The sequence below is a fragment of the Chelonoidis abingdonii genome, chromosome 6 (genome assembly GCF_003597395.2).
Source record: "Chelonoidis abingdonii isolate Lonesome George chromosome 6, CheloAbing_2.0, whole genome shotgun sequence".
NCBI classification, from domain to species: domain Eukaryota; kingdom Metazoa; phylum Chordata; order Testudines; family Testudinidae; genus Chelonoidis; species Chelonoidis abingdonii.
In genome coordinates this window covers 48,430,705-48,449,600 of record NC_133774.1, presented here as the reverse complement: position 1 = coordinate 48,449,600, position 18,896 = coordinate 48,430,705, and the positions used below count along the sequence as shown (strand labels likewise).

General features: G+C 42.9%; 1 protein-coding gene across 2 annotated transcripts in view; it reads left to right on the top strand.

Annotated features, from left to right (window-relative positions):
* Nucleotides 1-18,896, top strand: part of IQGAP2 (IQ motif containing GTPase activating protein 2) — a 254,515-nt gene that overhangs the window by 49,188 nt on the left and 186,431 nt on the right. For both annotated transcript variants that reach the window (XM_032774320.2, XM_032774329.2), the window contains exon 2: nucleotides 12,083-12,182. In XM_032774320.2, the coding sequence (XP_032630211.1) occupies nucleotides 12,083-12,182 (100 nt within the window). The remainder of the gene's footprint in view (nucleotides 1-12,082; nucleotides 12,183-18,896) is intronic.

Sequence of the window (18,896 nt, the reverse complement as noted above, 5' to 3'; positions counted from 1 at the left end):
TTATGTCTTTAGCATCTTCCTTTATGATCGTGAGAGCTGGGTTATGTATTCCAAGCGGGATCAGAGATTGAACAGTTTCCATCTTTGCTGTCAGAAAAATCTTTTGGAATTACTTGGGACCAATGGATCACCAATAACGAGATCCTTGAGATAACCAGTTTACAGTCTATGCAGACTATGCTGGATGTTCACACTTAAGAACCGCCCACAATGCAGAAGAAGGCCAAAGCTCCAATACAGTGACAAGGGTCAAACTCTCTCTCTCAAGAAATTCAGCATTCCCACTGTCAACTGGGAGAATCCTGTCCACAATCACTCAGTTTGGAGAAACCAGGTTAAGGCTGGGGGAGTCACCATGAAGTGCCATCAGAGAGCCCAGGCTGAGGCCTGCAGTCGAGCCAGGAAGCAGAGTATGTCTCAACCTCCATCTGGCGAATGCACCTATAGCCACTGTGGGAAGGTTTGCTGCTTGTGCATCAGGCTATTTTTTTGCCCCATACCATTGCGATGCATCACTGACTGACTTTGTCACATCGCCTTTCGTCTCTCAAGATGTTGGATGGCCAATAACACCTTGGCCATACTGTCTGGGCCTTGCCCCCTGTTCCCCTCCTCCCCAAATCCCTAGCTGCCAAGTTTTCACTTTCCCACTGAAGCGCTAGCATTACAGCTCATCATTCCCCTCCTTCCCAAACATACCACCTGGATCCAGATTCATACATATTAAGGTATAAGTTCCCTACCAACCTCTTCTCTTCCTCCTCCACCCTCTCCTCAGTGCCAGACAAAAATCTTCAACAACAGAAGGAGCTGTGAGGGAAGGTGCTCTGCCAAATGGTCACTTGCTCTCTTTCTCTTCTTTGCCCTACCCAGCTCTCAACACAACCGGGTAGCTGCCAGAAGAGTTCAAGACCTGAAATTCAGTATAAGCTGCTTCCAGCAGGCAGAGGCTCAATTCTTGCAATCACATGTAATCCATGTGCCTGTGCACACATCAGGGTTGTAAGAAGGCTTTCATTACTGTATGTGCTGCAGTAGGTTTTAAAGCATACATGTTTTTAAATTGTATACAGGCTGTATTGTGAATTTTGTTTTATACCAGATGACTTGACATTGTACCTTCTTATATAGTCCCATAAAACCTGAAACACACATGAAATAAACTTGACTTAGTTTTTCATGCAGTCCTCTATTTATTTCTCATTGTAGGAATTTAGGTTTAATTGCACTGAAAATAACTACAAAAATGGGGCCATGGGGTTCTGTGTTTTGAAAGTCACTGCTTCTATATCAAATTCACTCTGCTTTCAAGTAAAAAGACTTCTTTTCTTCACTGCTATCCCCACAAAGTCAGCCTGGGCACTGAGCAGCTTACTGCACGTTCCCACCAGTAAAGGTTCTGCACATCCAGTAATGCTCTCAGTTACCCATGTGCAATATCACTTGACTTGGAAGAATCTCTGTGGTGATATGTGAAAAGGAAAGAATTGGCTTAACTCTGGGCCTAGGCTGAGTTTACAGGTCTGGTACTTAAATTGATTTTGTATGGTCAGAGTGCTAATGCAGACAAAGCTGCAGGCAACTGCCAGTGTTTGAAGTGCAGATCTTTGCAGTGAGCATTTCTTAAATTAACTAGTCGCTTTAAACTCTCCCTGTACCATCTTGTCTGTACTAGTGCTCTTGTAGTTATCACAGGTGCCATGGCCAGAATATGTGTTTTCCCTTCCAGAAAACAGCAAGGGTAGTCTGGAGTCTTTCTATTTCAGCTGAGACATGATGCTAAACTGTTACAATTCACGAATGCCCACTTTCAGGGGAGAATTTAGATCACAAGAAGAGTGTGTGTGTGTATCAAGCATATGGTGGATTTAGGTAGGCTATTCTGACATATGTGATGCAACAAGTAATTTAGCATATTGAAATTTCAGTATAGGATTTTAAACTTTGAAATTTTAATGCCACTTCTAGTTCATTTCATGTTTTGTTACTTTCTGCACATTTTACTACTTCTTACAAGTTCCATTGTCTCCAACTTCGTCACCATAAAGTTAGTATTTGTAACTACACCTCTACCCCGATATAACACTGTCCTTGGGAGCCAAACAGTCTTACCGCGTTACAGGTGAAACCGGGTTATTATCGAACTTGCTTTAATCCATCAGAATGCTAACGCCTGCCCCCCCACCCCAGAGCACTGCTTTACCGCATTATATCCGAATTCGTGTTATATCGGGTCGTGTTCTGTCAGGGTAGAGGTGTATATAATTGGAGTGAGTAACTTTATGGTATAATCTATAGGACATTCCAACTTTTTTTACTTGGATTACATATCAACAGTCTTTAGAACAGTTCTTCATTTACAAGTAGCGTTTGTACAGTTCTATTCATAGCATTTTGGGATATCTTTTAGAATCCTAACAAAACCCACAACCAGGCAGCTAAAACAGATTTGCTCACAAAACCATATTTTAAGGGAATTTAGTCTGTGTAGTTTCCACATATGGTGCATCTGTATGCCCTCATACATGTGAGATTGGAACCTTTGACCAGTGAGGATGTGTAGGCTCATGCCCCCACCTGATGGCATAATGGGCAGAGCTGCCCCCAAACCTGTCTGTTCCCCCTTACCATTCCATGGCAGTGAGAAGGAGGAGGAGCTGTAGGGTGCCTGACTATCACCTCAAATGGCTCTTTCAACAAACCAATTTGTGAATGTTTAGATTAGATCAGCTCCATAAGAAAGTTCTGCCCTGTTGGCAGCCCCATATGTCGTCTTAAAATATCCTTTCTTCTGACTATTGCTTGATAGGCCTGACTACTGCACAGTGCCTAAGAGCTAAGGTTAGCCACTCTGGCTTCAGGCTGTGTCCCTTGTGATGTGGACACTTTTCCTTAAACTGATAGAAATAACTGGTGTCTTTTTTGTTTTTGTTTTGTTGTTTTCATTTTGTGTCTGTCTCAAAACACACACGCACGTTCTGGGCCTATGCTTTGTATGTCAGCCCTTCTCCACCTGAACTTACTGCTCCGGAGAGAGACTCTGCTAAAACTACCTACTGGAACAGCCCGTGAGGGAAGCATCTGACCTGGACAGTGGTTCCTTCAACTTCAGAAAGGGATGCTCCTTCCAGCAATTTCTTCTCTCTTCTCCCTCCCTCCCCTCCGCTTGCTGCTCCAGTGCTGTGAGGGAGGAGTCTACATACAGAACTTTTTTTTCTGAGAGCAAAGAAATTGAGTCATGGGCCCTCTGAACATGGAGTCCAGAGGCCTGATGGACCTGGACAGGCTAGCAGGTCCAAATCTGTATTTCACCTGGCTATGAGTGGAACTGAAGTCCATTACTGGCAGACTCTTCCCTGGCATAAGCACCCACAGTACCAGATCTACCTGTACAGGCAGACCTGTCCTTGATTTCCCAGCACCGAGTCCCTGGCACTGGGTTTGGTATTGGTGGCCTAAGTGCCAATCTCCCTGGTTCCAGAAAGGAATTAAACCCTCATTACTGATAGAATACTATCACCAAGGACAGCACCAACTCTAGAACAGATTTGCTGCTGCTCCCTTTTGCTCACCCAGTCTCTCTCCCTAGAATCAAGCAGAGATCCTCCTCCAGGCATCCATCCATCCTCCTCCTTCCTAGGGATTCCCCAGGTAGTGCAACTCTTGTAATTACAGGACAACTCCCATGGCTCTTCACCTATGAAGAAAGTACAGTATGATGGGTTATCTCTGCAGGCAGTACTCAGCCAAGCACAAGTAGTTGCTGAAGGACTCTTTCTCAAGCCTTTCTTCCACAGATGGGGTGGGGGTTGGAGGGAACCTGTAGCATTCCTATTTGCCACCAAGATAAGCAAAGGCCCTCTCTTCTGCTCTAGAGTAGATAATGGCCCAGATGCTTTAATCATTCCTGATCTGAAGATCTTGCTGCTTTTTCCTCCCATCCCCCTGAAACTCTAGGTCCATAAGGAAGGTCAGGCAGGATGCAATTACAGTGTTACTTGTGTAACCCAGTAAAGGGTGATAGAGTATTGGCTCACAGACCTACTCAGTCTGTCCACAGAACAGCTGATCTCTCTTCTGTTCACCAGACTTACTCTTGGAGTTAAGGACCTATTTTCTACCCAGACCCCACCTCTCTACCTGATTTCTTGAAAGTTGTCTGGCTGAATAAAGCAGGCCTGGATTGTGCCACAGAAATCAGAGATCCCAATACAGAACAGGAAACCCTCTCTACAGGGTCACTTTGCAGATCAAAGTGGAAGAGATTTTTCCATCTGGGCTTCACAAGATCTTGACAAGCCTGTGTTTCCCAGATTGTGGATTACATCCTTCAGGTCATCAGCTTTATTTGGTTATATTTAGCTGCCATTTCAGCTTGCCACCTTCTCGATCAAAAGTATACGGCAGTGTCTCATCCCATTATTTTAAAACTACTAAAAGGACTGGTTCATGCCTGTTCTCCCATTTGGAAGAATCTTGGGATGTTAATGTAGTTCTTATGGGCCTTGTGGAACCCCCTTTGAGCTCTTGGTCACTGTTCAGATAGAATCTCAGGAGGCAGTTGAGCAGCAGCAGCTACTTAAGTTAGACTTCTTTAAATCAGCAGGTCTGGATAACTGGATACTGGATAAGAGTTTGAAAATAGCTGACCAAGGAGCTCACTGGACTATTAATGTTGATTTTCAATAAGTCTTGGGACATTGGTGAAGTTCCAGAAGACTGGAAGAAAACTAATGTTGTGCCAGTATGTAAAAAGGGCAAATGAGTTGACCTGGGTTATAGGCCTGTCAGTCTCTCATAAATACTGGGCAATATAGCAGCAGATACAGGACTCAATTAATAAAGAATTAAATGAGGATAATGTAATTAATGTAAATCAACATAGGTTTATGGAAAATAGATCCTGTCAAACTAACTTGATATGTTTTAAATGAGACTACAAGTTTGGTTTATAATGGCAGTAGTGTTGATCTAATCTACTTGGACATCTGTAAGGCATTTGACTTGGTATTACATAACATTTTGGTTAAAAAGCTAGACAGATATAAAGACTAACGTGATGTACACAAAATGGATTAAAAGCTGGCTAACTGGTAGGTCAAAAAGCAATTGTAAACGGGAAATCATTTTATAGGTGTATTTCTAGTGGGGTCCTGCAGGGATAGGTTCTTGGCCATATGTTATTGAACACTTAGCACTTACCTGGAAGAAAAATAAAATCACTGAGAATTTGCAGATGACCCAAAAATTGGGGGGAAATGATAAATAAGAGGGCAAGTGAGATATCTGATGGAGTGATCTGGGTTGCTTGGTAAACTGGGTGTAATCATACAGTGTGTTTTAATATGGCTAAATGTAAATGTTGGCATCTAGTAATGAAGAATGCAGGCCATACTTACATGATGGGGGTGGGGGACTCTGCTGAGAAGCAGTGACTCTGAAAAACATTTGAGTGTCATGGTGGTTACTCAGGTGAACGTGAGCTCCCAGTGTGACGCTGTGGCTAAAAGGGCTAATGCAATCCTTAGATCCCCCTGTTTATGCATCTCTAGTAGGAATAAAAAGGTTATTTTACCTCTGCATTTTGCATTAGTGCGACAGTTGCCAGAATATGATGTGCAGTTCTTGTGCCCACAATTCAAGAAGGATGTTGATAAATTGGAGAGGACTTGGAGAAGAGCCACAAGCAAGATTAAAGGGTTAGAAAACGTGTCTTACAGTGATAAACAGGCTCATAGACCTCAATCTATCTTAACAAAGAGAAGGTTAAGGAGTGACTTGATTAGCCTATTAAAGAAAGGTATACCACAATCTAAGGGCTGGAAGTCGAAGCTAAGCAAATTCAGATCGGAAGTAAGACACACCTTTTTTTTTTTTTTAATAGTGATACTAACTGACCATTGGAACAATTTACCAAGAACTTGTAGTAGATTCTACATTTAAAAATTTAAAATCAAGATTGGATGTTTTTCTAAAAGATCTGCTCTAAGAAATATCTTGAGGAAGCCTTATGCCCTGTGTCATAGAGGAGGTTGGACTAGATGATCCCAATGGTCCCTTCTGGCCTTGTAATCTATGAATCTCTCAGAATTACTTTCCCTGTTGTCTTGCTGTCCTGCAGTGGCTCAAGAGTATTAGCACTAATCTCAGGGCAGACTATTAAGAACATTTAAGAATTGCATAAATTATAAACTTGTGTATCTTCTGAGTGGAGCCGACAAGCTTTCTGGAGCCCTAAAATGAGGATTTGGCACTTGTTAAATATCCACACCCTATGGAACTTGTCCATTCTTTGTGACTTCAGTAGCTCATAAAGACAACTCCACCAGCTCACTTAAAGAATTTAAACACTTAAATTCCTTCCACTTCAGGGATTCGTATTATAAGAGACATTATAGATGCTCCTTTTTGGATGCTGTAGTAGCTGGTCTGTGCCTGGAGAAAATCAGGCTTATAATGGAAACATTACCAACCTGAATTAGAGAATCAATACCGTGTCATCCACAGTTAGTCTGGGATACTGATATTGCACTGGCTGGCTCATGGTGAGTAGTTTTAACAGGCAACTTGCTTTGTGCTAATAACCCTCTCAAACATCTAGTTTTCTCTTAGTAATACTCTGATGGAGCTGTCAGTGCTTCTAACTAACAGTCCCTTTCTTCAGCTCAGTAGACATCAGACAATAGAAAATGTCTCAGTATAGAAAAAGCACAAACTATTTATATTGACAAATGGAAGGAATCCTAAAAACAGTATAAACATACTTATAATATTCCATACCATTAGGTTTAGCAACAGACTACATAATCTTTTTTTTTAGATTTGATGGCTTATTGCAGAGGAAAAATTGACTTGAGTTTTTTTTGCAGTCTGTAAATTAGTGTGTCGTGCTTGCTGGAGTTAATGGACTGAAAAGTCAGAATAAAGCATGAATTTCATTTATCAGTGGATGAAACTTTTAGTGGTGGCTAACGGTGCTATCTTAAAAGTTGCAAGAAGAGGAGAAATGCTGAGAAGGATAGATGCACAGAGGTGACTGAAACTGCTAAGCTTGAAGTTTCAGTGTAGTCTAGTTGAATGTATCATACAAAGTAGCAACTCTAGGTCAGAATTTTAGGCAAGGGACTTCAACTTGTTTTAACTGCACATGTGCTTAGTAATGACATTCTTTAAGAGTTCTATGATTCATCAGGGAAATGCTGCTGTATAGTGCATGTTGCTATCAGTTGTGGGCACGGAAGCATCTGTCCCACATATATCTTTCATTTGGAGGAGCTAGCCTGGTTCGTTTATTTTAACAGTTGTAAATGGCATATCATAGAATTGGGATGATGTGAAATTTATTTACTATTAAGGCTGTTGATTAATCACAGGTAACTCACGTGATTAATCATGATTAATCACACTATTAAACATAAACTATTAACTGTGGTTTGTAACCTGTCCATAAATGGGTGTCTGTACCCAATGACTGGAAAATAGCTAATGTAATGCCAATATTTAAAAAGGGCTCTAGAGGTGATCCCGGCAATTACAAAGTCTAACATCCCTACCAGGCAAATTAGTTGAAACAATAGTAAAGAATAAAATTGTCAGACACATAGAAAAATCTGAATTGTTGGGCAAAAGTCAACATGGTTTCTATAAAGGGAAATTGTCTTACTAATCTGTTACAGTTCTTTGAAGGGGTCAACAAACATGTGGACAAGCGGGATCCAGTGAACATAGTGTACTTAGATTTCCAGAAAGCCTTTGACAAGGTCCCCCTACAAGGGCTCTTACGTAACTTAGCTGTCTGGATAAAGGGAAGGTCTTTTCATGGATTGGAGAACTGGTTAAAAGACAGAGTACCAGGAAGGGTAGGAATAAATGGTTAAATTTGCAGAACGGAGAGGGTAAACTGTGGTTTTCCCCAAGGGTCGTTCTAGGACCAAATCCTATTCAACTTATTCATTTAATGATCTGGAGCAAGGGTTGGCTCCACATGCCAACGCGCTGTGTGGAGCGGCATGCCGTGGTGGGCGCCTCTGCTGGGTTGCGGAGAGTTAGTATGGTGGCAGGCAGCATGCCTTCGGTGGCGTCGCTGGTCCCACGGCTTCAGGTGGACCTCCGCAGGCGTGCCTGCGGTAGGGTCGCTGGTGGCCATGGCTTTCAAGTGGAGCACGCAGACGACCAGCGACCCTCTGCAGCGCACGGGGCCTGTGGTAAGGTCACTGCAGCCTCCGTGCGGACCAGCAAACCGGCAGAGTGCCCCCCCCCCGGTGCATCCGCCATGCCCTTGCGGTGGCGAATGTCTAGAGCTGCCCCTGATCTGGAGAAATGGATAAACAGTGAGGCTGGAACAAAGTTTACAGATGATACTCAACTGGTCAAGATAGTTAAGACCAAAAGCAGCTGTGAGAACTTCAAAAAGATGTCTCAAAACTAAAGTGCTGAGGAAAACAAATGGCAAATGAGAGTTGTATGTGGGATTAAATGTAAAGTAATGCATGTTGGGGGGGAAAAATAACCCCAACTATAATAACAATATGCATGGGGGCTAATTTAGCTACAAACTAATCGAGGAAAAAGATCTTGGAGTCATTGTGGATAGTTCTCCTCGAAGACACCCACGCATTGTGCGTAGCAGTCACAAAAAAGCAAACAGGGATGTTAGGAATCCATTTTTTTTAAAAAAAAAAATGGAGAATAAGACTCAGAATATTTCTTATTGCCCTCGTATATTTAATCCAATGGTACGCCCCACCTTGAATACTGCATTACAATGTGGTCTCATATGCAAAAAAAAAAAGATACTTGCTTAGAAAAGGCTTCAGAGCTAAGGGCAACTAAGATGATTCGGTATTTGGAACGGGTCCCATATGTAGAGATGTAAGAGGCTAGGATTTTCAGCTTGGAAAAGAGGAGGACTAAGGGTAGAGAGGGGATTGATGATAGAGGTTATATAAAATCATGAGTTGAGGTGGTGTGTAGGAAAGTGAATAAGGAAGTTACTAGTTGTTCCCATAATATAAGAACTACGGGCCACCAAATGAAATTAATGAGGCAGGCAGGGTTTTAAAACCAAATGAAAAGGAGGTTTCTTCTTCACACAGATGCACAGAGCCAGCCCTGGGAACTCGTTGCACTGAGAGGTTGTGAAGGCTTAGACTTATACAAGGTTTAAAGAGAACTGGAGTAATGCATGGAGGTTAAGTCTAATTATGACTGTTAGGCCACGATGGGTAAGAAGATGCTCTCTAGTCTGTATTAATCAGAGGAGGTGGAGTCATTGGAGGCAGGAGAGAGATCCTTGATTCATTACCTGTTAGGATACACTCTCTCTGGGGCCACCTGGCTATTAGCCACTGTCAGTAGACAGGATACTGGCTGGCTGGACCTTTGTCTGACCCATATGGCCGTCTTGTAGCACTACCAATTTTAATTTTATAAATATTTTGTTTTCTGTGTTTTCACATATATTGATTTCTGTACAACACAAAAATATGAAGTGTATAGTGCTCACTTAGTATTTCCTGTTACGACAATATTTGCACTGCTAAAAAAACAAATATTTTTTCAATTTACTCATACAAGTACTGTATGTAATCTCTTGTATCGTGAAGTGTAGCTTAAAAATTTTTTTGTTGATATAACTGCCACTCAAAACCAAAACAATGTAAAACTTTAGAGCCTACAAATCCATTCAGTCCTACTTCTTGCTTTCAGCCATTGCTAAGACAAACAAGTTTGTCGTTACGTTTACGGGCATACTGCCTTTAATTTACAATGCACCTGAAAGTGAGAAGAGTATTCGCATAACACTTTGTGTAGCAGCGTTGCAAGGGTATTTACGGGATGGATCCGGATATGCTAAATACTCATATGCGGCCCTTCATGTTCAGCCACCATTCCAGATGCATACTTCCATGCTGATAACGGTCATTTAACACCTTTTAATCAAATTTGTGACTGGACTCCTTGGAAGCGCGAAATTGTATTTTCCCATTTCTGTTTACCACATTCTGCCATATATTTTTGTGTAGCTAGCCAGTCTCGATGACTGACCCAGCACATGTTCGTTTTTTAAAACACTTCACAGCAGATTTGACAAAATATAAGAAGATGTGACATTGCTTAAGAATATTGCTACAGAACTCGACCAAGAAAATGTTTAAGATCTTAAGGGCCAGTCCAAATCCGAGTGGGACAAAAGAGTGGAGCACTGCTCTCAGAAGTCTTAAAAGGAGAAACATCTGATGCAGAGCACAGAAACTCGAACCCACCAAAAAAGAAAATCAACTGCTGCTGGGCATTGACTCAGATAATGAAATGCATGCGTCCTGTCCGCTCTGCTTGATTGTTATCGAGCGCGAACAGTCATCAGCATGGGATACATGTCCTCTGGAATGGTGAGTTGAAGCATTGACAGGGGACATTATGATTGTTTAGGTCCATTTGCACGTAAATTACTTGCAATGCCTGTTCACTTCCGGTAATTGAAACAAAAAGCGAGCAAGCAATTATCCCGCCCGTCAATGTAAACAAACTTGTTTGTCTGAGCAATTGGCCTGAACAAGAAATGGACTGAGTGGCTTGTAGGCTGTAAACTTTGACACGGTTTTTATTTTATATAATTCTACATTCTGTAGTTCAACTTCACATAAAGATTGCACTACAGTACTTGTAGTCAGGAATTGAAGAAGTACTTTCTGTTTTTGCAAATATTCTGTAATAAATATAAATTGGGCATTGTACACTTTGTGTTCTGTGTTGTAATTGAAATCAATATATTTGAAAATGTAGAAAACATCCCAAAATATTTAAAATAAATGATATTCTATTGTTTAACAGCGCGATTAATTGCACAATTAATCATGATTCTTTTTTTTTTTTAAATTGCTTGAGAGCCCTATTTACTATGGTTTAATTTTCTTATTTTTCTGGCTTTGGCAGTGTGCTTGCTGCACTGATGGCTGATCGAGAAGTGAAATTGTACAAATACAGAGTTTTCTATCCACTATCGTATGTAGTATTTTTCATCCTAAGTGCTCTTGCAAACTATAGAGGTAATTTTACCCACACAGAAATGCAACCATCTCTGGGGTGCAGCCTAACTTCTTGACAGCACATAGCAATACTATCCCCAGAACAGTTTTTAGAACTGGAAATAGAGGTCACTTTATCCAGTGGAGACTGCACAGGGGGAATTAATTACTTATGCCAGGGTAATGGAGACATGTTTGTACAGCATCCAGCATAACGCAAGTCCCCACTCCAGCAGCCTTACAATCCAAAAGATACAAATAGATCAAAGGCTCGTGATGAGGAACTACGTGCAAACAGATAAGCATGGTGACTGGCACAGTTTTATTAGTTACGGGTGGTGGTGTTTGTGTTTTTGGTTTTTAGTAGGCCGAATGTAATTGCAGGGCTTACAGTTTGACCAAGTTTATGCCATAGAAGCTTTAGGCCTACATTTTCAGAAGACTATGCAGGAAATTATATGTGCAATCTTGGTAACTGTACCCATGTATACTGGAGAAGTTATCCTTTGAGGGTAAGGATTTGACTTTTTTACATGAGAGAGGTTGGTGATGGGGATTGTATATAATGGAGTAAGAAGAATTCCAGTTAGAAAGCCTACTACCTGATATCTTAGTATTTGCCTGAAAAAGTGGTTGCTGGGGAGTTTGTCTTCCCTCCACATATTGAAAAAAGTGGGAGGAAAAATAATTGAACTCTGCATGCCCCCTCAAATAAATAGTATGAAGAATCTAAAATCAAAGAGGGGGAAGTATGAATGTTAGGATATTGAATGTGGTGCATGGAGGAGAGTGTTGGAGGAAATTTCCCCAATACTTTTTTATAAAACTTAAATGTTGTGGTTTTAACACTTTTAATCTTCTTTTTTTTTTTTTTTTTTTTTTTTTTTTTTTACTTGGTGTGGTAAGAGTACTTCTGTATTTGGCAAATGTTTCTCAGTGAAGTCCTATAAAGAGCATTTTCTCAGCTGCAGCAGTTTTGTTTTGTTTTTTAGTAAAATTGCTTTGAGGGTCACCTCTAATCATGTGTAATTTGACATAGTTTTTTCTGTTTACAGCTATTGTGGATGATGAAAGGCTTTCAGCAGAAGAAATGGATGAGCGGAGGCGTCAGAACATTGCTTATGAGTATTTATGCCATCTAGAGGAAGCAAAAAGGTAAATAAATAAAAATATACTCTAAAAAAAATCCAATACTAAATTTTAATGTGTTGCAATCTCAAGACTATGGCTTTGAAAAAATGTCCTGAGTGACTCAGTCTTATTTATGAAATTTTATAGAATCTTAAAGAGTACCAAGAATCTTGTGGTGAAGGGCTTTGGCTTTTATAATTCAGCCAGATAATAGTAGCTTTTTATGAAGTAGAGAGAAATAATAATCTTCAGAAACTAGTGGTCATTTTAAATTAACACAAGCAATGGGCACTAAAGTCTAACCATGGAGTACTGTCTGCATAGGGCAAAGGGTTTTATGAACTACATGCAAACATAGACCACGTCTACACTACGGGATAATATCGAATTAGCTAAAATCAGTTTTATAAAACTGATATTACAAAGTCGATTGTGCGCGTCCACACTAGGCACATTAATTCAATTGGCACCATGTTCGGATGGCATAGGCACATTAATTCGATAGTGTGCGTCCATGGTCCAGGGCTAGGCGGTGATTTCTGGACGGTGGCACTGTGGGTAGCGTTCCGTAGGCTATCCCATATTCCCGTCTGTCTCCCCCGCCCCTTGGAATTCCGGTTGAAGAGCCCAGTGCCTGATGGGGCAAAAATCATGTGCGCGGTGGTCTGGGTACAGCCTCACCCCTCCCTTTGTGAAGCAGCAACAACCATTCGTTGGCCGTTTTCCGGGGAACTGAGCAAAGCCCATAGCACAGCAATCATGGACCCTGCGAACATAACGAATCTGGACGTTGAAACACCTCGCGATGTCTCGGCTGTATATGGGACCATGACTGCAAGCCAGAAGAAGGAGAGCAGACTCGGCAGCGCCCGACGGAGCGACAGACGACATGGGGACACTGAATCTCCCTACGCGGGCCCCTGCATTTTGGCTCTGCTGGGTAATGGCAGGTTGCTACCCATTGAATCCGATTTTGGGCGCCGGAAACAAGCACAGACTGGTGGGACCGCATAGGTTTGCAGGTGTGGCGATTCGCAGTGGTGCAAACTTTGGCATGCGTAAGAGCACTTTCTTTGAACTTGTGACTGGCTTTTCCCTGCCTGAAACGCCGAATACTAAGATGAGAGCAACCTCACAGTGGAGAAGCGCAGTGGCAATAGCCCTCTGGAGCTTGCAACTCCAGACAGCTACGGTTCAGTGGGAATCAATTGGGCGTGGAGAAATCTACGTGGGGGTGCTGTGATGCAAGACCAAAGCAATCGTTAAGTGCTGCTACGAAAGGTTGTGACCTGGAAACGTGCAGGTATAGTGGCTGGCTTGCTGTAATGGGATTCCCGAACTGTGGTGGGGCGATAGATGGAACCCATTATCCCTATCTAGGCCCAGAGCGCCAGGGCACCAGTACGTAAAACGCAAGGGTGCTTTTCGATGGTGCTGCAAGCACTGGTGGATCACAAGGACGTTCCACAACATCCCCGTGGGATGGCCAAGAAGGGTATGACGCTCGCGTCTTCAGAAGCACAACTCTGTTTAAACGGCTGAAGCAAGGGAAGTACTTCCAGACCAGAAATAACAGTTGGCGATGTTGAGATGCCTGTCGTTATCCTGGGTGACCCAGCCTACCCCTTGATGCCGTAGTCATGAGCCATACACAGGCAGCCTGGACAGTGTCAGGACTGTTTAACTACAGGCTGAGCAAGTGCAGGACTGGGGGTAGATGTGCATTTGGCCGTTAAAAGGGCGCTGCGAACATTCTTACTCGCTCAGCCTCAGCCAAACCATGCTCCCATTTGTTATTGCTGCTTGCTGTGTTGCTCCACATCTCTGTGAGTAAGGGGACTTTCTGCGGGTGGAGGCTGAGGAAATCACCTGGGCTGACTCGAAGCAGCAGACACCAGAGGTAGTTAGAAGAGCCACACCAGAAGCGGTGGCGCATCAGAAAGCAGCTCTGAAAATGAGTTTCACATGGGCAGGTCGGTGGTACTGCTAGTGATTGTTTCCCTTGAAACCTCCACCCCTCGATTGACTCATTCCCTTAAGCAACCCCCACCCTTCCCCTTTGACTTACAGCTTGCTGAAGAAATAAAGTCAGTATCTTTTAAAAATCCTGTACTTTTATTAAGTCACAGCCATCCTCCCCTTTGATTGTAATGTTATTAAAAGTAATTATAAGAAGAGGCAGAGATTATCTAGTATCCTGCATGCTTGGTATTGGGAGGCGTTGGAGGGAGGAAGAAAGGCGATTAAGCATATTCATTGGTAAATGACAGCCTTTTGGTTGGACTGTCATGGCGTGGGTGGGCGGGTGCAGAAAGCCTTCCCACACGCGCGTTCTAACCTCTGGTGGGAGGAGAGATTGTGTAACATGTATCATGAGGAGGTTAGACCATGGCTGCATGTGGCACTCTGTAACCCGCTTGCTCTTCTTGAAGATCCCCATGCGGTGAGTGCGAAAAGGTTTCAGTATCAGTTTAGCACGCAGCGCTCAAGCGTGTGAGTACACACGCTGATCTTCCTGGCCTACACCTCTGATCTTCTCCCAGCCAACCTCCTCAGCTCGGATGTTTTCTTCCTCCCTTCACTGTTTTCCGTATTTTGCTAGACAATCCTTCCACTCTCTCTGATGGCTCTGTTGCATTGCGGTACGTCCATGATTTCTAAGACATTCATCTCAAGTTCTCTCCCCTCCACCTTATTGACGTAGCCTCGGGAGGCGTTAGGGAGGCGGACAACTGCTCGCAGCTGATGAGAAAACAGGAGAGAGATGTAAAAAGATTACATTGTACAGAACAAATGTTGTAGTCATGTCCCAGTGAATAACCTATCGCACCTTTCACTGCACATGTGATTTCACTAAAGTGATCGCATTATGCATCGTTACTTAGCTGAGTACCTGTTGGCTCCTGGTGTTCAATCTCAGATGGCAGGTCCAGCTACATAATTCAGCTCGTCATCCGAGCCATGTAAGGCTTTATTGTTTGACTTCTCCAGCGTTCATATACACAGTGACATGATGCCTTTCCTGTATAGAGAGAACCAGCAGACACCGCAACCCGCCCTCTTTATCCCCTCCATCCCCACGCTATAGGTGCATCATGTAAGAATCATGTGATATCTCCTCCTCTCTCCCTTCACCCCCCACGTGGCTGGTAGCTGGAACGATTCCTGCTGCCAAGAGTAGAAAAGGTCAGCTCTATCTTACTCCTCGCCCCACTTGCTACGTGCAAGGAGGATAAGCAGCAGCCCAGTAGGAAAATCCCATGTATCGCCCTCCGAATTAAATAAATCCTGAATTTCACACAGGTTTACATCAATGATAAACTCGTGGAATAACAGCGCAAGATGAAATGATATGTTCTGATGCGCAACACAGGAGCTTACGCGCTGTGCTTTGTAAGCAATGATGCCGAATTAGCTAATGCATGGTGAGTGTCCTGACTGGTATGGGGACCGGATAAGCGCGCTTGCCAGAAATCTTCTGGAAAGACTTTTTGAGTACCTCCAGAGTCGATTCTGGAGATCTTACTTGGAGGATTCCGCTCTACGATCCAGAACTGTTAATGAACTTCCGAAACTGTACTGGCTGCGAATGCATCACAAGCCTGCTGCAAATCATCTCAAGTTAAAAACGCTAGTTTTAAACCATTTGAATTTTACAAAGGTACAGCTCACACACTGGTGGACGTTCCATGGCTCTCAGTTGGGCTAGTGCTGGGTGGCTGGAGGGAGTTCTGGGTCACAAAATGCTCCTGGTGGGTAATGGAGTGCTGTGTGTCTTCAGAGTCTATCTCCTCATCTTCCCCTCGCAGAGATCCTCAGCCTACGGTTATATTACAACCGACCTCTGATCCACGGCAGGGGTGGGGTACATGGGCGCAGGCCCCCAAAATGGTGCAGTCAGCATAGAAAGCCGAGTTTTCGCCCTGATCCAGACCTTTCCGTATTGTTGTCTGTTTTACTGTATTGATGTCGTAGGCTCCTTAACTTTTCTCTGCACTGCCATGATGCCCTGCTGTGAGCCTTTTCACGTCATAGACTTGAATTCTTTCAAAATTTTTTTGCTTTCGTTCTGTCGAACAGATTCTAGTTTAGCACTGAATCTCTCCCCAATAGGTGATCAGAATCGGTACCTGTGCTGTGCGTTCCTGCTGGGTGCTTCTTTCGTTTCTCAGGAGACTGCATTGTTACCTGTGCGATGAGCTCTGCGTGCGGTCACCTGTCTGATCAGAGTCACGCTGGCCAACAGGAAATTGGAATTCAAAAGTTCGTGGGCTTTCCTGTTACCTGGCCCGTGCCCGAGTTCTGATTGTGTCCAGAGCGGTCAGTGGCACTTGGTGGGATATACTCCCGTGAGCCAAGTAACGTCGATTCGCCACACTAACACTATTCCGAATTAGTAATATTGATTTTAGGGTTACTCCTCTCGTTTTGAAGGAGTACAGAAATTGATTTAAAGAGCCCTTTAAATCGATTTACAGAGCAGTGTAGTGTCGACGGGTGCAGCGTTAAATCGATTTAACGCTGTTTAAATCGATTTAACGGCGTAGTGTAGACCAGGCCATAGAGTGCAGTATGTGCTGGTTTCTTAAACCAGCAGTAGACCACTCTTTCATCATTATTGGACTTGGTGATGGGGGAGGTGGCAAAATCACCCTCTGACGGAGTAGCATGATGTGGTACTTAATGTCACGTATACCAAGCATTTTTACACCTAATGACTACTCTTCATGTAAAAAATGATATCTAAGAGGCTCATTCTGCTTCTGTGTTGTCTTTCCAATAACTCCATAAGGGCCTCTTTGTGCTTTTCCGAAGATAGAATCATCTGTATGTGAGGAAAGGAGAGTTCTCTTGGATGTTTTTATTTTAATACTACTCCTTCTCCTGTATACAAAAAAGATTTCTAGATAACTTAAACTTTTGTCTGATTTTTTTTTTTCAAGATTCTTAAAATAATATTATACGCATACGGCAGATTGAGACTAAGAGATTCAGTGTTTCTCCCTGGAAACTATTTTTAAAACTTTAATCTTTTTAAGAAGTTTGTGTCCTGAAATGTCCCCCTTCCCTCTAACCTTAACTGACACTTTTATACTTGTATGTATCTCTCTTTTTTTTGCCAACAGTCACTATGCACAGGAGTCAACTGCCAATTAGAGAGACAAGGTGGGTGGGGCAATCTCTTTATTGGACCAACTGTTGGGGGGAGAGAAGTTTGATTTTACGCAGAACTATTCTTCAGGTTGATCTAATAAGAGATCTTACTTTAATCACCTTGTCTCTCCAATATCCTGGTACCAACAAGGCTATGACACTGCATACAGTTACCGATTATCTTGCACCAGAGACATTATCATGACTTACATTGTCCTAAAGGCTCCTGCCCTTTCTCATTCAATGTCCCACTTGTTACGCTGCTGCACTTACTGTAGTGCACTCTACCTGTCTCATTCCTCACTTCCTTCTCTTTGAGCCAGAGTTGTTTCTTTTCTATTTTTAGCTTAAAATACGTAATGAAATAATGGTGACGTGTCTGCATCTGTTCATGCTCAGCTCACGTTTTTGAGATTCTCCTTGCAAGAATAAGGCTGAAATGGAACCTTAGATTCTGGAGCACAAGATAGCAGCCTCTAGCAGAAAATAGGAGTCTGATGAACCACAGCAAACAGGACAGTGTGACCTCTGCCTCACAGGATGCAGGACAGCAGTCTCTGGCCTTTTCTAACCTTGCTATGCATACCCTGCACACCACTGCTACATACTGCAGTGAAAGGCAAGCTGTGCTCACGCTGCAGTGTGTAGCTACAGATGGCAGTGAGAGGCTGTGGCAGGAGGAGACGGTGAGGAAAGGCTCCAGTAGTGGGGAGCCTTTCCCTTCCGTCACATCCTGCTGGAGTCTTTCACTGCTGCCCAAGTCGTTCACTGCAGTGGGGAAGGGTTCTGGCAGCAGAACATTACACTGCTACTTTTAGCAGTGTAGCTGCAGAAAGCACTGCTTGGGCATGTAGCGAGCCATATGGGATATATACACTAGGGTTCTGGCATATCTGTACTTTATTCACCACAGCTGTGCCTCACCAGCCACACACTCTTGTCTATTCCTGTGTTAGCTGGACCTGCAGTGTCTGTATGCTGCTGTAAATGTAGAGTTACCTTTTGAAATGCCTGTGACAGACAGCTCATTACCAGAGAGACTGGTAAGGCTCCAGCCCTCTAACAACAAAACAATGGAAGAGCAGCAGATGCAGTGGCAACAGAATTCAAGCTTTAACTCAAACAGGGTGTTTCCAGTCTGGGCTGTATGCTTCCATGCACCCATCACATCTTCAGTAAAGTCTTTGCTGCTGTTATGGAGCCGAGAGCCAGTTCTCAAAGTCCTGCAAAGTAAATGATCCAGAAATTACCATAAAAGTGGGGGGAAATTGCTCTTTTTCCCTTACCTAATGTATGAGTTCTCTCTGCTCTGGATCTTTAGTCCATGTTTTCCATTACAAACTTTGCTTTTATTTTCATGAGAGGGAAAAAACTTGAATGCTAGTATTTTTCAGCTCCAGAAACAATAGCAAATACTGTGCTGCAATTAAGGAGTGGCATTGTGCAAATACAACTTAGACTATTTTGACCTGTTCTGAAAGGCTTAGTAAAAGTGTCAAGTGCCTATAAGATTTGGGCCACCATATGGATATTGATATATTGAAGAGTTATACAGTACTGTAGCAGTGTGTTTTTTTTTTTTTT